The 18,263-nt window shown below is 40.8% G+C and overlaps 1 protein-coding gene across 1 annotated transcript in view; it reads right to left on the bottom strand.

Moving 5' to 3' along the window:
• Positions 1 to 17,382, bottom strand: part of LOC102690600 (rho GTPase-activating protein 7) — a 93,913-nt gene extending 76,531 nt beyond the window's left edge. The window contains exon 1 of the mRNA XM_069195313.1: positions 17,210 to 17,382. Coding sequence (XP_069051414.1) covers positions 17,210 to 17,309 — 100 coding nt within the window. The 5' untranslated portion in view covers positions 17,310 to 17,382. The remainder of the gene's footprint in view (positions 1 to 17,209) is intronic.
• Positions 17,383 to 18,263: the final 881 nt, after the last annotated feature.

Raw genomic sequence — 18,263 nt, forward strand, 5'->3', positions numbered from 1 at the left:
TCCCTATCAAACTTTTCTTTCTTTAACATGCATATACTGTACACAGACAGCAGACTGATACAGTATGTAGTTCTGCACTGCTTAATGTGATAAGAACCCCACCTAATTAGTTAACAGTAAATTAGGTGCCAATTAGAAGATGGCAAGCTGTCTATTTGTGTCTGTTAATTCCACCCGGAGGACTATATTAAATTCTACTGACGACTGACTGTATTCTCAGTCATTCTGGTTAGGTGGTTTGCGGTACAGCAAAGCCAAAAAATATCTGTAGTGGAAATTTACGTTGTGTATTATCTTAAAATATATTCTGAAGACATTTTATATGACCTAAATATACAACCAGTCAAGCAAGACAATGTAAGCAAAACAGAATGACACTTGACCTATTTCTAACAAAGCATTTAATGTGACAAATCTAACAAAAAACAGCTGTAGAAGCCTGAAGCCACCACAATATTAAATATATTAATTTGTTAATATTCACTCACTAGACATGAAAAGCCAAAGTCCCTATTTTGAAGGAGGTCTTTGCTGATCAAGTGGTAAAAATGACGAATCTCTGAAAAAAAGAACAGCATCTGTTTGTTATTTGGGAAAAACGATGTGGTTAAATGTGTTAAATGTCATCTTGAAAGTGTACCAATATGTTGCTGAAATGCCGAAGAAAAAAGTCCAACTTGCCTTCCGTTGTGTAATGTGCTTCCATTGTAGGAGGTTCAGAATGGTAAAATACTTTTTTGCAGTCCATGCTTTAAAACACTTCAAATGGCAGCAGCTGGGATCATGCTTACTGATTTCTATCCCAGACAATCATCTTGCTATGAACTTGGTTTCTTCACTGCAACTAGCCCACTGTGAGTCTCCTGTACCTTTAAACTAATTCCTATAACTGCAACGTATGGGGCCGGACCCTGGATTCTCGTATGTTTGCTAAGGGCCAGATTTGCACAGCTGTAACAAAAGCACAAAGGCTCCTGAGCCGAGAGAGGTCTGAACGCGCTGGTCTGGCCTTTGAGGCCACTGCGCTGGTCTGTGCAAACAGACTGTGACAGCTAAGGCACACCTGCATGGCACTGCTCCTCTTCCCTGGTCATTACTACTCAGAGACTGCCTACTGCCCTCATAAGTCATTTCCACTCTCCATTCACCACTTTAACAATAGTGCCTTTTCACTACAACCAGGTGTAGCAGTACGACCTGTGACACTAAGAATGAAGTCCAATATTGATTTTTTTGTCCGATTCGTTGCCGCTATAAAATACCTCTTGGAATTTCATTTCCATCATAATTTGAATGCTGAATGAGTTTTAAAGTAAAATATGTGAAATTATATTAATATTGTGTTTATTATGTCTATTATTACAATACACCATTTTATGAGCGCTGAGTTAAAAAAAACTATTTTTCATAACACTTTAGTTCACAGGTTGCAAATGACATTTTAATAATAATGACAGACATAATAAGCTATTAGCTCTCAAGAGGCTTTTACTTTGTACTGTGAAATTAACCTCTACTTGTTCTTTGTTAACACTAAATTAGGCATTAATAAAGCATTTACATTTAAAGTCATTATAGAGACAGAGAAAAAAGTGGGTATATAATGCAAGGTATAATGAAGCAAACATATTTCAAAATGCTGTATATATTTGTCAATATTGTCTTATGGATGAAAGTCAAGAAGTCTAAATTTGTGTTTTTCTATGGAAAACAATCAATTTAAATTTGCAAACCATATTTGAATGTGTTTTAACATTTTATTTTTAACATATTGAAATATATTTTAAATATAGCATATTGTGTTTAAGTATAGTATGCAGTTTCTTTTTTAATTCTATAGCTCTATGTCTACACAACACCATTCCTTCTTTGCTACTGTATATGCAATGCTGATGTGTTGCAATATTGTAAAATAATTCGATACTTTCCTGTAATTTTAGGTCATGCTTTATATCATTGCACTAATACATTAATACGGTGTGTTGTGTATTGCCAAAAATAAAATCACAGAACTGCCTTCTTTATAGCTTCAGGGTGAACTCCTGCTTTTGTTTTCACAATAATTCTGGAAGTACCCTTGATGTCAGCAGCAAGTATTAGATCATGCCTGAAAACTATGGGGAGAAAATAGATGCAATTATTATGAGGTCTGATACGGACCGATCATTGAAATAACCGAAGAAGAAGGCAGCAATGTTTTGCAGAAAAATCCCTTGAAAAGGCCCGCATGAAGGGAGATCTACCGGGTGCTACAGGACTCATAGTGTATAATGTCTTTTAAAAGGGACGTTACCTCCTTGGGCTGACAAGAATTCAAATACTTTGCAGCTAGTGGTTGTCCCTTTGTACCCGACAGTTTCAGATTTGGAGAGGCTCCTGAAATAGTGGATTAAATAATTCCTTATTCTATACACTGTGCTTGGTTCCCTTGAGGATACGATTCATCCAAAATTGCAGGTCATCATTGCCAACCGTGTACTTGGTCTGAACACAAGGAAATCTCCACAACTCCACAAAACCAAGGACATCCTGCAGATTTCCTCCTGTGACCTTTTTGAAGAGCAGTTGTTCTGGAAGGTACACCATAATTGGGAGGCCTATTGAACATGACCCAGTGTGTCGCAAAACTACAATTTTTCATGAGTCTTGCACACTCACAAAATTAAAAGCGGGTAAAACTTAATATATTTCACGATGTTTGATAATGAATATCTGTCATGTATTCAGAGGCTACATTTGATGCTCTGGCATTTGTCATCTATGACTGTTGTTCCAAAAGAAATACATATAGTGCAGATACTGAAGTACTCATAACAATTCAACACCTTTGTCACTGGACAGGACATAATAGAGGTATGTCTAATTAGGCAAAGATAGAAAAAGTACAGACAGAGGTTAATTCCAAGACGAACAAGTAAAAAGATCGTAATATTGAATATGAGCTTTCTTCAGAAGTATTTGCACAATAAAAATACTCAATAAAAATGAAGGCTACAAAATGATCTTATCATAATAAGAGCAACACAAAGCATGTAAATCAGTGCTTATCATGCTCACTAAAGTTCAGAGTGCCCAGATTATGTTCACCTAATATAAATAAACGATTTCTTAAGTAGTTTAAAAACGTTCTTGTTTCTCTTTTTTGGTCAATTATTGATCCATAATTGCATTAACATTCTGAGGTTTGAGGTAATATTCACAGTGTTCCTAGTAATTGTACTGGGGTACTGGTTATGGTACTGAAATTCTGATCCAGAGGGAAAAACGCCACCATCTGGTCCAAAAACACAACTTACAGCAGCAACCTGGTTTTCCTTAGAGGTCTTCTGTCTCACTAATAACCAGGCCCAGCCTTGCTGAGCCTCTAAAATTTAAGAAGACCAGGCTACAAGGTGGTAAGACTGCTATAGGTATATTTATTTTAGCTAAAATGAAATAGCTAGATCGCATTGATTGCCTTATCTGCACGTAGGTGAGTAATTCAATAGTGAATAAATATTTAATTTGCTTAGAATTCTTTATGCCACCACATGACTTTTCATTACAGGAGGTATTGCAGGGCAAAAGCCTTGTCATTTTCTTGTACTAGCACATTCAGAATTTCAGAACCTCACAATTCACTAGCGCCAAAACATTTTAATCACAATTAACATTTAACACTGATTGCTCTTGGAATGAATTTAGATTTCCATCATGGAGAACCAATTTACAAGCCATTGACTATTAGAAAAGAGAGGATATTCCAAATGATCTGCAGCCTTTAACACAAGTCCTTCTCCAAGGGAAAAAACCACAGCAACTGAAACAGAGTGAAATAGATTTTTCTGCCAATCTCCAATCACATCTGGACTGCAAGTGTTTGTTTTACTAATTAAATGTAATAAATACTCCTTAGGGAAGCATTGCGAATTATTATTTAGTTGGAGGTGCTGAGAATCCCACTTTTGAGAAGGTTTACCTTCTAACATCACTACTATTCCTCTGCACAGGACGCAAAGGTCACAAAGCACAAGGCTGGTTTATTCTTCCTGCATTAATTGCTATGATGATAAATCTGCTGCCTACAGTCAGCAGTTTATTTCTGCTGGACTTTATTTTAGTTGGGATCCATTACAAAATTCTTAAATCAACTGAGCATCAAAGCAGTTAAACACTTCAATCTTAGGAGCAAAAAATAAACAGGTGAAGACTCTGAATAAGCATTTTACAGTTACTTCTGTAACACCATGAGCAAGCTTGAAGCTGACAAATATTTTGTTGAAACCAAGTGGTCTAATCTGAAGTGCCTGACTTGCTGAAATAAGGCAAGACCCTGTAGCCACAGTAATGGAGCTGTTAAATAAATTCAGGAGCTCCATAGGTAGTATTGCTGCCTTTATAGCCAGCAGTGCAGATAATCTAAGTAAGTAATCTAAGTAAGCAAGGCCAGAACACACTGCTGCTATAACAGTGTGATTGAACACTACCAGATCTCTTCTGTTCATTCATAAATCTGTTTAATTAGTAACACTACTCAATGGACTGGTTGGAAAGAAAATGTGATACAACTTTTTGTGTTGTGCGCAATCATATCGCAGCCTGCGTGAGTCCTGTGTGTCTCCCTCTCCAAGGCCTTGGGTTTTTATGGCGGCGCTAGGCACGGCAGTACTGTACACTATCTGCTTTTCCAGAAGGGATGAGAGCAGGACTTGACGTCACCCGCAGCTAGAAAACCCAGTGAAGAGGAACCGATTAGGACAATAAAATCTGGTTCAGTCAGGGTCTTTGTGAAACTTGTTCCAATGTGCAGCTTCAGTTTGCTTCCTTTTACGGCAGTTTCCTTTTTAACAAACGGTAGGCAACCTGTGAAATGGGGCTCAAGGCAGGCTGATGGACTGTCTCCTCCACTGCCTCTGCAGGCGTCTTCACTGCTGCTTTTATCTTTTCCATTTCTGCATGTCAGGTCTCGCTATTCCCACCGATATCTCTCCGCCCAGGGTGAGGCGCCACACGTTTTTACTGGACACAACGGGATCATTCAAAAGCCTTGTTTGCCCTTGGCCTCCAAAGGAGGCACTAAAAATATGCCCATGTCGCAACAGCAGCTGTGGCTCCTGTGGGGGGGGTGGGGAGGCTTTATTACCCAGCAGGAAATGCCCGCCAACTGCAGGCAGACCGGCATGAGGAGAAACGATGTGCTGAAACACTCAGGAGAATGTCATCATCACCTGCAGCTACAGCAAAACAGTCATCTGTTTATCTAATGGCTTGAACAAACGCGACTTTCATTCCAGTGCTTACAAGTTTAATTGGTCTAATTACCAGGTTAACTTCGCACATTTAATACAGTACATCGTCCCGCCCAAGCAGGGAAAATCATTTGAGCCATCTCTGCTCTGAACGAAGAGGATCTTTCAGCCGGTATTGGAAACGCTGATTTGAATATTTATTCATTTGATTCATTACTGTAATGGCCTTGTCTGCAAGGGGATGGGCGCCCTCTACCATGTATCAGAACAAAGGAACGGGTGCAAATCAGAGGAGGCCATGCGGTCTTCTAGCCCATTTCATAGTAGCTAACTGATCCGATTGCTAACTGATTCAGCTGTTTCATGACAGCAGCCAGGGCACCAGCTTCTACCTGGATAGCCTGTTCCACACTCCCCCTTTGTGGAAAGAAGCACCCCCTGTTCTCATATTAAATGTTTTAAAATGCGCTTTCATGTAGTTTCCACTTGTATCCTCTGGTTTGCGTTGGGATCCTTTGGGATGAATTGGAATAAAAAAGAAGGCAATGTAGCTTTCCAGAAATGGGCATACAACCTCAGTTTAAATATGCCTTTTTATTAGCACTTTCAAGCAGCATGAGGTTGATTTTTCTATTAAAAAAAGGTGTTATTAACAGTGTGAAAACAATCTGAACATGTCCCTTGGGACTACTCTGTGGTCTAGCAGCCTGGAGTTATAATTAAGCATATCAAACTGCCTTCATCACAGCCGCTGCAAACACTGACCTCATTCACTCTGAAGCTGGGTGCTGCAAAAGTTTCAGATTTACGAACTTAACTTTCTCAATCACACTGCACCCCCTACTGGTAAAACAAACCCAGTATTTTAAGACCCCATGCTGGCCCTATCAAATTTTATCAGTGTTCTGAAGATGCTTTATCCAGATAACAGTAATTAGATGTCAGAAAATATAGCCTTCTGACTTTGATTTGATGTTGCCTTCCTCCACTTGAAATCACTTTTTTTTGTCATTTTGTTGCTGGCAAGCTCTGCTGTATTAGAAAGAGGAAGAATAATAGTAATAATTCTTATGGCTTCAGGTTGCAGGGTACGTGTAAAGATATGTCCATAACATTACAGCTGATTTTGCACAGAAAGAAAATGTTCCCTACCTATAGCTTAACATCAATTAACTTCCAGCTTCACTACCATTCAGTAGTGAAGAAAACATACAGATATGGTCAAATAAATGCAGAAATAAACAATTCTAAGCTCATTAATTTAGTCAAGCAGTGTTTTTATTCAAAGTAACTCGAATGCATCTACACCTGTTGATAAAGCAGGGTATTATTCAGGAACAGTATCTTGCTCAAGAATGCAATAGCACGGTCTCCCCCGGGATTTTAATCCACAGCCTTCCAGCCATAATCCAGAGCCCTGCCTGCTGCTCCACAGAGCTGCCCCTAGAAATGCACTTGTCCGGCAGCCATAATAAGAAAGTCGATAAAAACGCCTGCAACTTGATTTGTCAATTCAAATGGAAAGAAGTGGTATCACCTTTTCCTTACTGGGTGGCATCTACCCACCTATGCATGCACTTGCTCACGGCGAGATCATTAAAGCATCAACCTCACATCCGCACACAGGAGAATGAGAGACTGCGGGAGGACTCCTCGGACCCCCGCCCCCCAGCCCCAACCTTCCGGCCACCCGTGAAGGTCCCATGGCTTGAGTGCTGATAGCACGAGAAGCCACCTGTCACTGCACCGCTGAGAGCCGGGCCGACTCATCCCAACTTACCCCTTGGTGGTGCTCACCCAGGGATGATCCCGTGCTGCACGGGCAATTCTAGAGCGCCACCCGCATGAATGTGAGCATCTGCACTGGATGGGCCACTCAGGAAGGCCCTAGGGCTGTGGGGGTCTTGATTTCATAAAGCTACTGACAACATTTTGAGACATTTTGAAAAAAAAGGGTAAAAGGTGGGAACATGGTGACTTTTCTGACTGGAGCATCGTGTTCATCTTTCCCATCCTGAGAGTTCTGGGCACTCTCTGCCACAGAGTTCCAGGACTCGGTGTGTGGCCTGGGGCAGCTAGATGTTGGATTGGGTTTATTAGAGCAGGTCTAATGCTGACTTTTTAATTTCTCCTTGAAAGATGTGCCTCTGCCCATAAATTCAGCGACAAATTACACACCCTAGCAGCCATCAAGGTCTGTTCTTCTTTCCGAGCACATTTCTTCTTCAGATTGATTTCAGGCAAATTCGATTCAGTTTTAGATTGAATGTTTTGCCAGCTAAAGGACTCCTGTGTGTCAAACCAAACATCACTTTCATAGAGGACAAATTAAATTGGAACCCAGGGCACTGGCGCAGATACTTGTCAACAAAGCAAGTGTAGGTTAAAATCTACAAAAACCACTGCTTCGGAAGTGAAGGGCTCAGTATTATAGATGACATTAACCTGGGAAGTTATTCATGAGGTTTCGAATTCACGGAAATATTGGGTTCTGTCTAGAGGTCACACACAAGCTAATGCAGAATTTAATTGTATGAATACCAAATGAGCTCTGCTATCTTCTAATTCCAATTTTGTCACCACTAGTGTGGACTGTGAACTTCTCACGCACAGGGTTGTGGGAAGCCAGCGAGTATTTATGCACAGGAGAGTGGAAGAGTATGATTATAATTTGGCCTCCTTACAATTTCTGTTAAATAACACCATATGCCATGAAGGCATCATTCTCTTCATAAGTAAGGCATATTGGTTCCATTCTCTGTTTTCTTTTCTTGATTGCTACCAAGGTTGGCACTCAGCGCATTGCTGTATATCACCTCATGGCATATCACTCTACACCAGTCTCTCAAGTGTATCATGGTCAGTTGCCAATTAATCAAATTGATGCCAAAAATCTATCCATCCATTTTCTAACTGCTTCATTCAGTTTAGGGTTGCAGGGGAGCAGGAGCCTGTCCCAGCAAACAACAGGCACAAGGCAGGGTACACCCTGGATGGGACACCAGTCCATCGCAGGGCAGACACACAGACACTCACACCAGAGCCCATTTTCCCAGAGGCCAATTAATCAGAATGCAGAATGCATTATGCACGTACATAAATAAGGTTATTTTTGGTTCCTTTTGGTATTTGGTGCAGATACAGATATATCACAAACACAACAGAAAGAAAGAGGTTGTCGGCCATCATTGAAAGCCAAGCCAAGATTAGATGTTTTACTGATAGACAGGGAATGCACATAAACACTCAATTCACATTTATAAATAAAAATATTCTCAGTCTTCTGTGTCAAACATTTTCTTAGACTTGCTTGATTGAGATTACTATGATAACTGCACAATGTTTTCTCCCTCCCTACCTCTCTGGGCACACAGGCACATTCATTTGGAGCCTACTGATATTGTCTCCTGAGAAAATTATATCAAACGCGTCCATCACAATTATTTCATGCACAGTACAGCTGCTGAGTAATTTAACAGGTACTTGGTTTTCTGATAAAGACCGACAGTCAGAGATGTTCTAGGATGCGGTAGGTCACATTTCCTAAAGAAAATGTAACTTTATTGCCCATTTTTCTACAATGCCTTTAAGTCTTTTTCTGTCTCACACCTTTTATTGGTTTCATAGATTCTTTCCCAAAACATCAGAAACTATTATATTAAATGGCAAATGTTACCAAGCTACACTGCAGCTGAGGGAACAGTTATGAGACCAGCTGAGAAACAGCTGGATGGTATCCTGATACCACTAGTAACCAAACAAGCAAAATAGGAGAGATTCTTCTGTTCTTGAAGAAGACAGCAAGTGTTCTGTGGTGGGTGGCAGGCTGGTGCTGTGGGCTCTCAGCTCCTGGATTTGAATCTCAAGTCTGTCTGTAAAGACTTTGCATGGCTTCCCCAAAGGATTTTTCCAGTTCCCTGCTTGCTATGCCAGTGCATACTGTGCAAGTTAAGTGGCATCTCTATATTGCCACCCTTGACATGTGACAATACTGGCACAGTAAGCAGCAGATGTTTGGCACTGCCAGCATGTCACTTGTTCTTCATGTTCTGCTCTAGGCAAGGACAAAATGCTTTTCAGATCCCTCCTCTGATCCTAGATCTAACACATTGGTCCCATTTCAGGGATGACTGCACGGTCAATCTTCCCTCACGCAGTTGCTTTTTATACTTGGCTCCTCTAAAAAACAACACTGTTGCTTTCCTATTCACTTGGTTACACCTGGCTTCTTATACTCATCGGCTTAACTCTTGAATGATCTTTTGTCATCAGCAGGCACTGGAGAATTTAACTCTATAATGCCACGTCACCCCCTTGCAACATCCACGGAAATCAATAACTTGGAGACACTGGATCATTAAACTCCATTTCAATCTTCACTTCAATATATACTGCGACACATCTCTCTTCACGGAGCACCAAATCTACATGAACTGCCTCTAGATTCCCTCCTTTCCCAACCTCATCACTAACTCTTCCAAGGCCACTGTTCTTTAATCAAAAGCACCTCCCATCTGCCCTGTGCCACCTGGCCCACCCTGTACCTGCACAGCACACACTTCTACCCCACTGAGCCTGACCGTCTACCCAAGGGCCATCTCTCAGCACCTGTTTCCTCAAGTAACCCTAAAGTAGGCCAGCTCCATCCATTACTTATTACTAGTGAAAACTTCCCTTCAGTACAGCTCTCATTCACCCACTGCTTACATCCTGGATTCTACAAGCGGTCTGCAACCCTTTTTCTCCCAGCTGGTCATACAGTATAAACCTCTTTGGTAGCCCAGAGGCATGGTGATCTGCATGCAGGGCCTATCCTGTCAGCTCCCGTGCTTTGTGTGGAATTTCTCCCACAAAGCGACCTCTTGCTACCTCACCGTGTGCCCTGTGGTGATCTGTGCTCTGTTCAGCTCACCACAGACCTCTAAGAGTAAAATGGATTCTGAAAATGGATGGATGTTTCACGGTCATGTACTGTAGGCTGTACAAACTAAGAGCTTCCAGCTGAGGGAGCTCTTTGCAAGTGAGCACCCTGAACAGGTTGGCTCTGCTCCAGATTAAACTGTACACAAAGCGTTTTGACATAGTCATGAAATGGAAATTAAATATCCAGAGCTGTTCTGCCTTACCTAATCTATTCAGGACATTTACATTAACCAGGGACAAATTGAATGGCAAGGGTCTCAATCCTGGGGGAAAAGCTTACCAGCTTGGGAAACCCTGGACATTCCTAAAGCCTTGGACAGCTGGGAGGTAGACATGGGTGGCTTCATGTCTGGGACAGCCCCAGGTAGGCAGATTATCTGCCTGTAGGTACAGAAATGCCCATGAAGAAAGGGTGAGAAGAGCTTTACTGTAAAAATGGTATAACAAACTAATAACTATTTAGGACCAATTGCAAAATAAGCCAGTAAAGTTAATTTTGAAGAACAAAAAGAAAACTTATAAAACACTGAAAACATTCTCCATAATATACCTAAAAATATAATGCTGTTATTGATATTTTTCCCTACCCTTAATAAATCTTTTATTTCAGTCTAAAAGCCCTCTAAAAGCACAAATTATATTAAAATGTCTCATTGTAGCCTTATTGTAGGTAAAAAAAAATCAACTATAGTCTTTTTGTATTGAAACAAATACAAATCTGCAAAAAACACACTAGTTCTCATTAGACATCACCCGAAAGGCCAAATAAATAAAAAGAATATGACAGCCCTCCATTTATATTGCTATAATTTGGCCTCAAATGATATTTTCGTAATTATCTTTTTTGTGCACATTGCATAATTATCAGGAGCCACAAAAGTGCAGTCGCCACAACCAGTCAGGTAATTGTGCGCTGCAGGCGGACCAGGTGTGAGGCTTGACTGCTCATTAGTTCAGTATGTGGACCTTCGAGCAGCGCCGGCTGCGTCGAGCTTTCATCTCTCCTCCAGCTCTGCTCTTCTGCGCTCCCGTGCGCCTGTCAGCCTTGGATGCTGACGGATGCCTGTTCTTTCCACTCCTGCGATGCATCATGTATTATCAAAGCCTCTGCAGGTAGCTACAGCAGACACAAACGTTTCTCCCCCGATACGAATATCTTTCACGCATAATCTCTTCTAATATTCTGACTCTATCTAAATGTGTCGCAGTCCCCGCCTGCCTGCCGACACTACATGGCTCACAGGAAAGAAAATAAAATGTTACAACCTAGTGAGAGGCAAGTGACATTTATCTGAATTCAATTAACGCACAAGTGTTAGTGTGCTGTATTAATAAAAAGAAAAACATGAATTCCACATTGGGATACTAATATTGTTTAGATAAATTAATCTTAATAAAATAATTTGTTCTCTTAATCCAACACAAGGATTGCTTGATGATTATCTTTGAGAAGCTCAGAACCTGTATGTTTCTTCCAGGAACAGTTTGTAAGAAAAAGAGGACATGTGCTTGATTTATTTACACTGTGCAGAGGTGAGACTGACAGCAACGCTATGTTTTTTCAAAACAATGTTTGGATTAAGCAATAGATGAGAAGGCAGACATGGGGGAAAATCAATTTTAACAAGCACCTTTGATTTGCTGGATCATGATGTGTCTGATGCTGCCCAGGTACAGCAGATCCTGTTGGCCCTGAAAAAAGGCTCAGCTGTTTCTCTACTGTTGAAGGCATCAAAACCAAAGAAACTGAAAAACCAGAGAACTAAACTGGCTAATAAACCAAGCCTCCAATTTGTCATCTTTCAAGTTTTCAGTGGTGTGCTTTCTTAAAACAGTGCAGCTGATTTAAAATTTCCATCTTTTTCCATCAGGTTCTCTGGGTTCAAACCTCATCAGAGTGTGATGAACTGGTCATGTGATTTCCTCCAGCAGCAGACCCTTAAAGAAGAAGCCTCAAACTGGAACAAAAACAATAATAAATAGCAAATACTCCTCCAAATACTTCAATCTACTGGATGGACGCTTGAAAAATTTAACTTCTGCTACGTTACTTGTCAATTCCCTTACATCAAGCAATCAAACACTGCCTCATGTTCTATTTGTCCTCCATTATCAAAAGATGCTAATTCCCAGAAAGGTTCATAGCAGCCAAGAAGCACAGGAGACAATCTGCTGATCACTGCAGGGTGGACAAACACAGGGACAGCTTGGAGACACCACCTAACCCTAGCCTGCATCTCTCTGGAAAGTGGGAGGACACCTTGAGCGAGAGAGGGTTGCAGTAGCTGTCTTTGACCCAGCTGTTGAAGGCGATACAATTCTTTAATTACTGACTTGGGGAACAGAGGGGAACAATTTAAGAAGCAACGGACAAGAGCATTGACCCTCAAATCAAGGGGTAAGAGGCCAAATGTCACCTGGCTTCAACATGAACCATGGTTCCGCTGCGCTCCGGAAGTTCTAGGGAGAGGAAAGGAAATGGCAAGGTGCAGGCACAGGGGACCAGTTCTCCCAGTCGCCTGAAAACATGGTTGATGGTATCCAACTCCAATCCCCGAGGGCTGCAGGACCTGCTGGTTTCAATTACACCTTTGATCTTATTAACTTAATTTAACAACTAATTTAGTTAGGAAATCAAGTCACCTGATTTTATGTAGGTCCTAATCCGTCAATAGTTAATAAATCCCTAAATCCTGCAGGACTCCTGGCCTTAAGGAGAGGAACATGCCATCCCTGACAAATAGTATGGTAAGAGGAACTACAGACAGATCATTAATCCCGATTCATTAAAATCACAAAATTATTTCTTTTGTCTCAAGTCCCTGATGTCTAATTTGAACTTTGAACATTAAAGCATTGGTCTTTATCAGCCATCTTTGACTCAGTGGTTATTGTTACAACGAGCACATATAGAGATAGCATAGAGAACTGCTCCAGGGGCGGCGTATAAATGGCTCTGACCTCAGGCTTCTCTCTCCCTGTCTGTGTGACTCATGGAGGGGGGAATAAAGCCATCTTTCTAATTCAGACCACTAGGCACACACGATTGTTTCTCTCTGTTTGTTACCGAATCCCATAGAAATGCAGGATGCTGCTAAACAGAGAGACATGTCAGCTCATTTAAAAAGGAGCATGCAGTGTTAATTTTTGAAGATTTTCCAGTTGAAAAGCTTCATAGTTTGTATATAATAATTTGCAGTCCATTGGTTTAAACTCAAATTAGTGCCTAACTTAAGCACTGAACTTTACTACATGATGGTTTTATAATGTGTAAAAACACCCTATTTAAATATGCAATTAGTTGCTATTTGTGTGGTCATGCATAATTAGCTTAGCGGGCATTAGTCAGCTCATAAATTCATGTCAATGTCATAAAGTTTCATTCACCCCTAAACAGTGCTTTTTTTCTGTAATGAGGTGCAGTTAATACATTTTTTCAGTGAGAAACAGGTCAGTATTGAAATGCAATTTTATAGGAAGCCTGTGTACATAAATTAAGTTAACAGCTCTTATCCATCTGAAAAGTACTTGGTAATTAGTTTTCTTTAGTGCACAACAGCCCTGCATCTCTGCCATCCATCACCTCACTGACCTTGTTCACCACCATCTACTGTAGCTCTCCTCTCGTCTTCCACTGGTTTTACAGCCAAGAGAAAGGACAGGAGGGTTTTGATTGATGACAGAAATTCAGCAGTAACTCTGGACAGATTTAATTTCTGGTTCACTTTTGTATTTGCTCTAATTTGGAATTATGGCACTTGTCAGCCCAGATCCTTAATAAGGCCATGCAGACCAGATAGGAAGAGAGCAAGACAGCAGCAGAACAGCTGTACAGATGGAGACCTTTGTGACAGCAGCTTCTCACAGAGAAACAAGGGTGGTGTGGATTTTCTTCCACCCATCCCTAATAGTGCTTGGCTGACAGTCGTATGCCCTGGGAGCTCCTGAATACACTGAGACAAGACAGCACATTCCCCAGGATACAGGACACCTGGGCATTCATTAGAATAGACAATGTTTTCAGAGAGTCCCTCTCTTTAAAGATGAACTGCAACGCTATTTTCCTATTTTGGATTTAGAAAGATTCAGCTTGACGAGCGCATTTCAAACCGCAATAAAAGCAAAATGTACACAGTTACATGTAAAACTTCCAATTTACACCACAAAACAGATTAAATATCCAGGTATGTGCAGCGCCATGTTCTGCGATTCAGAACGAGGCAACAAAACTCCCGGTGAGGTGAATGGCCCAGTGACGCTGTAAAAAAGCAGCCTTTTGAATAGATCTCTTTGAATCCAATAGAAATACTGCTCTCGATTTCAACTTGGTTTTGCTGACAAATACTACTTACTCGTTAACTCTACACGCAGATCGTGTTGGAAGAGTTCTGCGCTGAAACGTCTGCCACACAACCTGTTTTTTATTCGCTCGTACATCACAGCACGTTAGTCATTACGGAGACAACTGAGCAGGAAGGGCCAAATCATGTCGCTATTCGTGGGAACTCGAATGCGAGTTTGTGACACAAAGTTCACAATTTCATGCTTAATTCCACATTTGGACATTTGTTGTGTAACATCAATTAATTTGTTTTATTACTGAGATTGAAAAACCGGGCTGAGAAATTGGACTCCAGCTCCCCTTTAATCCACGATGGCATTGTAAGAAGAGGGTTCTGGAGAATGCCATAGAAATAATTTTGATGGATTTCCTATTATATACATTACATACATTTGCAGTAGTGATTAGGAGTTCCTTAGGGGTTTATGAGTGAAATCACCTATATAGAAATAAGATTCTGGTCAACATGGGATAGTCAAATGGACTTTGAAAGATAAACTTAATCGTTAAAAACAGGCAGAATTGTAACCTTTCTTATAAAAACAGTGTTTAGAGAGGTGTTTCCACAAGTCCTTCCTAGCTCTACTTTCTCCAGACTTGACAGGATCTTTCTCCGCACCACAAAGAGATTCACTCCCCTGCCTATGTTTTTGTTTAAGATCAATTGCTTTTCTTCAGAGGCTTCTGTTTGTGCACCAGAATGTTCAGAGATGCCACTAGGTATAGCGATAATAACACTTTACAGATCTAGTTCAAGTGTTAAAGTGGTATTACTGAAACAAAAGTAAATAGCAGAGCCACACAGTGATTACCTCGGTATAAAGCACTGCAATGAAAATGGTTGGCATTTTAAAACAAGTGCATTTCATTGGATGTGCAGTAAAAAAATATCACTTGGATAAAGCAGTACAATCTGCTTGTTTCCTAGAGTGTGAAATAAAGAGAGTGTGATCTTAACTATTAACATAAACAAATCACCCATCGTTTGGGTAAATGACCCTGTAGAACATCAAATCTTGAATTATTACTTTTATTTCAGTTTTTTTTTTTACTTTCTTAAGTTGCGTAAACTGTTTCCTGAGGTGGTTGAAAAATAACACTGATGTGTACTAGTAATATACCATTAAATTATATCGCCATTTTATCATCATGGAAGAAGTGCTTCGAGCAGATCGCATGCTGTAAAACAGCTCAGGCATGGACTTTGCTTTGAGGAAAGTGTTTCTGGATTACAGCCTACACATGCGTGTAGGCAAAGCTGGACAGGCAGAAAAGCAAAGAAAAAATGCAACTCTAGACATAATAATCGGTACCCTAGATATTAACATGAAAATATTAGAACAAGTCTCTTCCACTTCTTGAGACGGGTGTTCAATAAACTTAAAATACAAACAAATGATCATGAAACAAGTATGTAACCTTTGGATGAATCCCATAAAGTACAGGACGTGCCATGTCAAATGTGGGGCGAGCCATCTCCAACATCAGTTTTTAACATAATACCCTTCAAGGTGCCAATGCCTTCATTAAACATACCTTTTGCATCGGCCAACAACTGAGAAAGTCTCTATTCAGCTACTGTAGGAGCCTATATTTAGTCCCTTGATGGAGCTCCCATCGAGTGGAACTTTCCTCAACCACTCACCAACTAACAATACACAATACAATACAGCCCCCCGACCCTCTTATTTTAATTTTTAATTAATTAATTTAATTTTTTAAATTTTTCCAAGAGTCGATGGTGTCACCAGTGTAAGTGTTGAGCATTAGTGGACTCTTGTTCCAATGGCATCTAGGCAAACAGTCTTTTGCAATCTGCCTTAGAAATCACAGAAAGGGCTGACCCTGTGTCCAGCTTCATTTTGAGTTTTACATCAGCCACTTCTGGTATAATGCAAACGATTTTCCTGTCACCCTCCCTAACACCATACAGTTCCAAGGACCCCAGATCATCCCCAATTGAGTTAACATCACTTGCTGGGGAGTCTTGCTCAATTTCAGTCACTTCATGTACTGTAGTGCTTTTTCCGTTTTCTCACCGTTCGTTCTGATCGCTTTTTCTCCGTTTCTCAAGTTTGTGGCAGATTCGACAGTCTTTTCCTTTAAACTAACCAACCACCGGGGTCGTGTGTGGACTGGCCGCAGCGCAAACGGGGCTGCCTTTTCTCAGTCTTTTTTATTTTATTTATTTTTTTAAAACGCATTCAGACAACGGCCCCCAGCTGCTTTCTGTCGCGATTGGGATGCATCTTCAGCAGCCGTTCCCAACGAGACTGCAATATTCAAATCGCGCTCCGGGGCTGAATTTCGCTTCGTGAGCAGCCGTTTCTGTGTGCTTTCACCGCCTAGTTTCGCTTATGAAATCAACATCTCTCCGCTGTGATCAATGGTCCTGGGCTCAAATGATTCTGCAGTGCATCCACAGTTTCTTTAAATGTCTATTTCTAGGGTTTAGCCGGCGTTACCAAACTACGCGAGAAGCATGAGGTTCTGGCTCCAATGACACTAAATAACAAGGCAACTCTCGCCCTCGCCGGTATGCCTTTAGCCTCACGATAATGTCCCACTCTTTCAATGTACGTGGTCCAATCCTCGTTGAACCATCAGACCCGGTCATTATTTCCAATGCAACCCGACATTTTCTTTTAATAAACAGTCACCGTTCACATAAACTTTCGAATAAGTGTGAGGTCAGCTAGCCCACTCAAAGACTCACGTTTCTCTCGACAATCCGTTGTCCGTTTTCTTTCTTTCCTACAGCGAGGCTGGTGCTTTCGTCGACAGGTTAAGAAACATCCTGGGCGCCTATTTGTCATGTTTATTCACTTACAGTACATGACTTCAGTAACAACAACAAGAGACGGGGCTGTCGTTGGCGTCTTTTACTAGGACTTTCTCTCGCTCATCAATATCTTTTAGATCAATGCGCACACACACACACCAAAGAACAATGAAGTAATAAACATCCTCAAAGTAACAAGTTCCTCCAGTCACCCACATTTATTTAACATTTTTAATGTGGCATGAATAAACGGAATACAATTGCAGTGTCTGCTGTACTTGCCATAATAACAAGCACATACAGTCTACAGCATATAGTTGGCAAACGTTGTTCCAACCGGTTATCAGAGAATAACGCCATCACACATGGTGGTTCCGCCTCTCTATGGTCAAATTTCCATTTTGTTGCCTGTGACTATCACCACTAGTTATACACAGCACCACCTACTGGCACACCAGAGTTAGTCCTCCACCCTGCAGGTACTGTAAATACTGGAAATAATGCATCTTGGAACTTAAAAACATTGCCCCAAAGCATTGATTATGGGTACAGGTAATAGCTGCCACTATTGTGGGGGGAAAAAAGAAGAAATTATTTTCCAGATGTATCGAATGTGGCCCTTGTCTGAATTTGCTACGTTTGTAGCTCAGATCCTTCCTTCCTGGATCCAAAAAGCATTAACAGTGGCTTAGGCAGTCAGTGAGACATTAGTAAGTATGTACAGTAGCAAAGCTGCACTTCCTTACTGTGTGATTGAAAATGAAAATTTACACAAACAGACAAAACAGAAAAATGCAATTCGTTTTGTACTCTGTGTAAATTTGTGTACCTTCCTTAGCCTTTGTCTGAAAAACACAAAAATGGCTTGACGTGTTTGAAAATCATTATGCTCTATCGATTTGGCAGCTAATGGCAGAGATTCTAGTTTCACTGGAGTGAAAGAAACAGGTGACATGTTGCCTTGGTTGATGCACTCCGGGGTAAAAAA

The sequence above is a fragment of the Lepisosteus oculatus genome, chromosome 11 (genome assembly GCF_040954835.1).
Source record: "Lepisosteus oculatus isolate fLepOcu1 chromosome 11, fLepOcu1.hap2, whole genome shotgun sequence".
In the NCBI taxonomy this organism is placed as follows: Eukaryota; Metazoa; Chordata; class Actinopteri; order Semionotiformes; family Lepisosteidae; genus Lepisosteus; species Lepisosteus oculatus.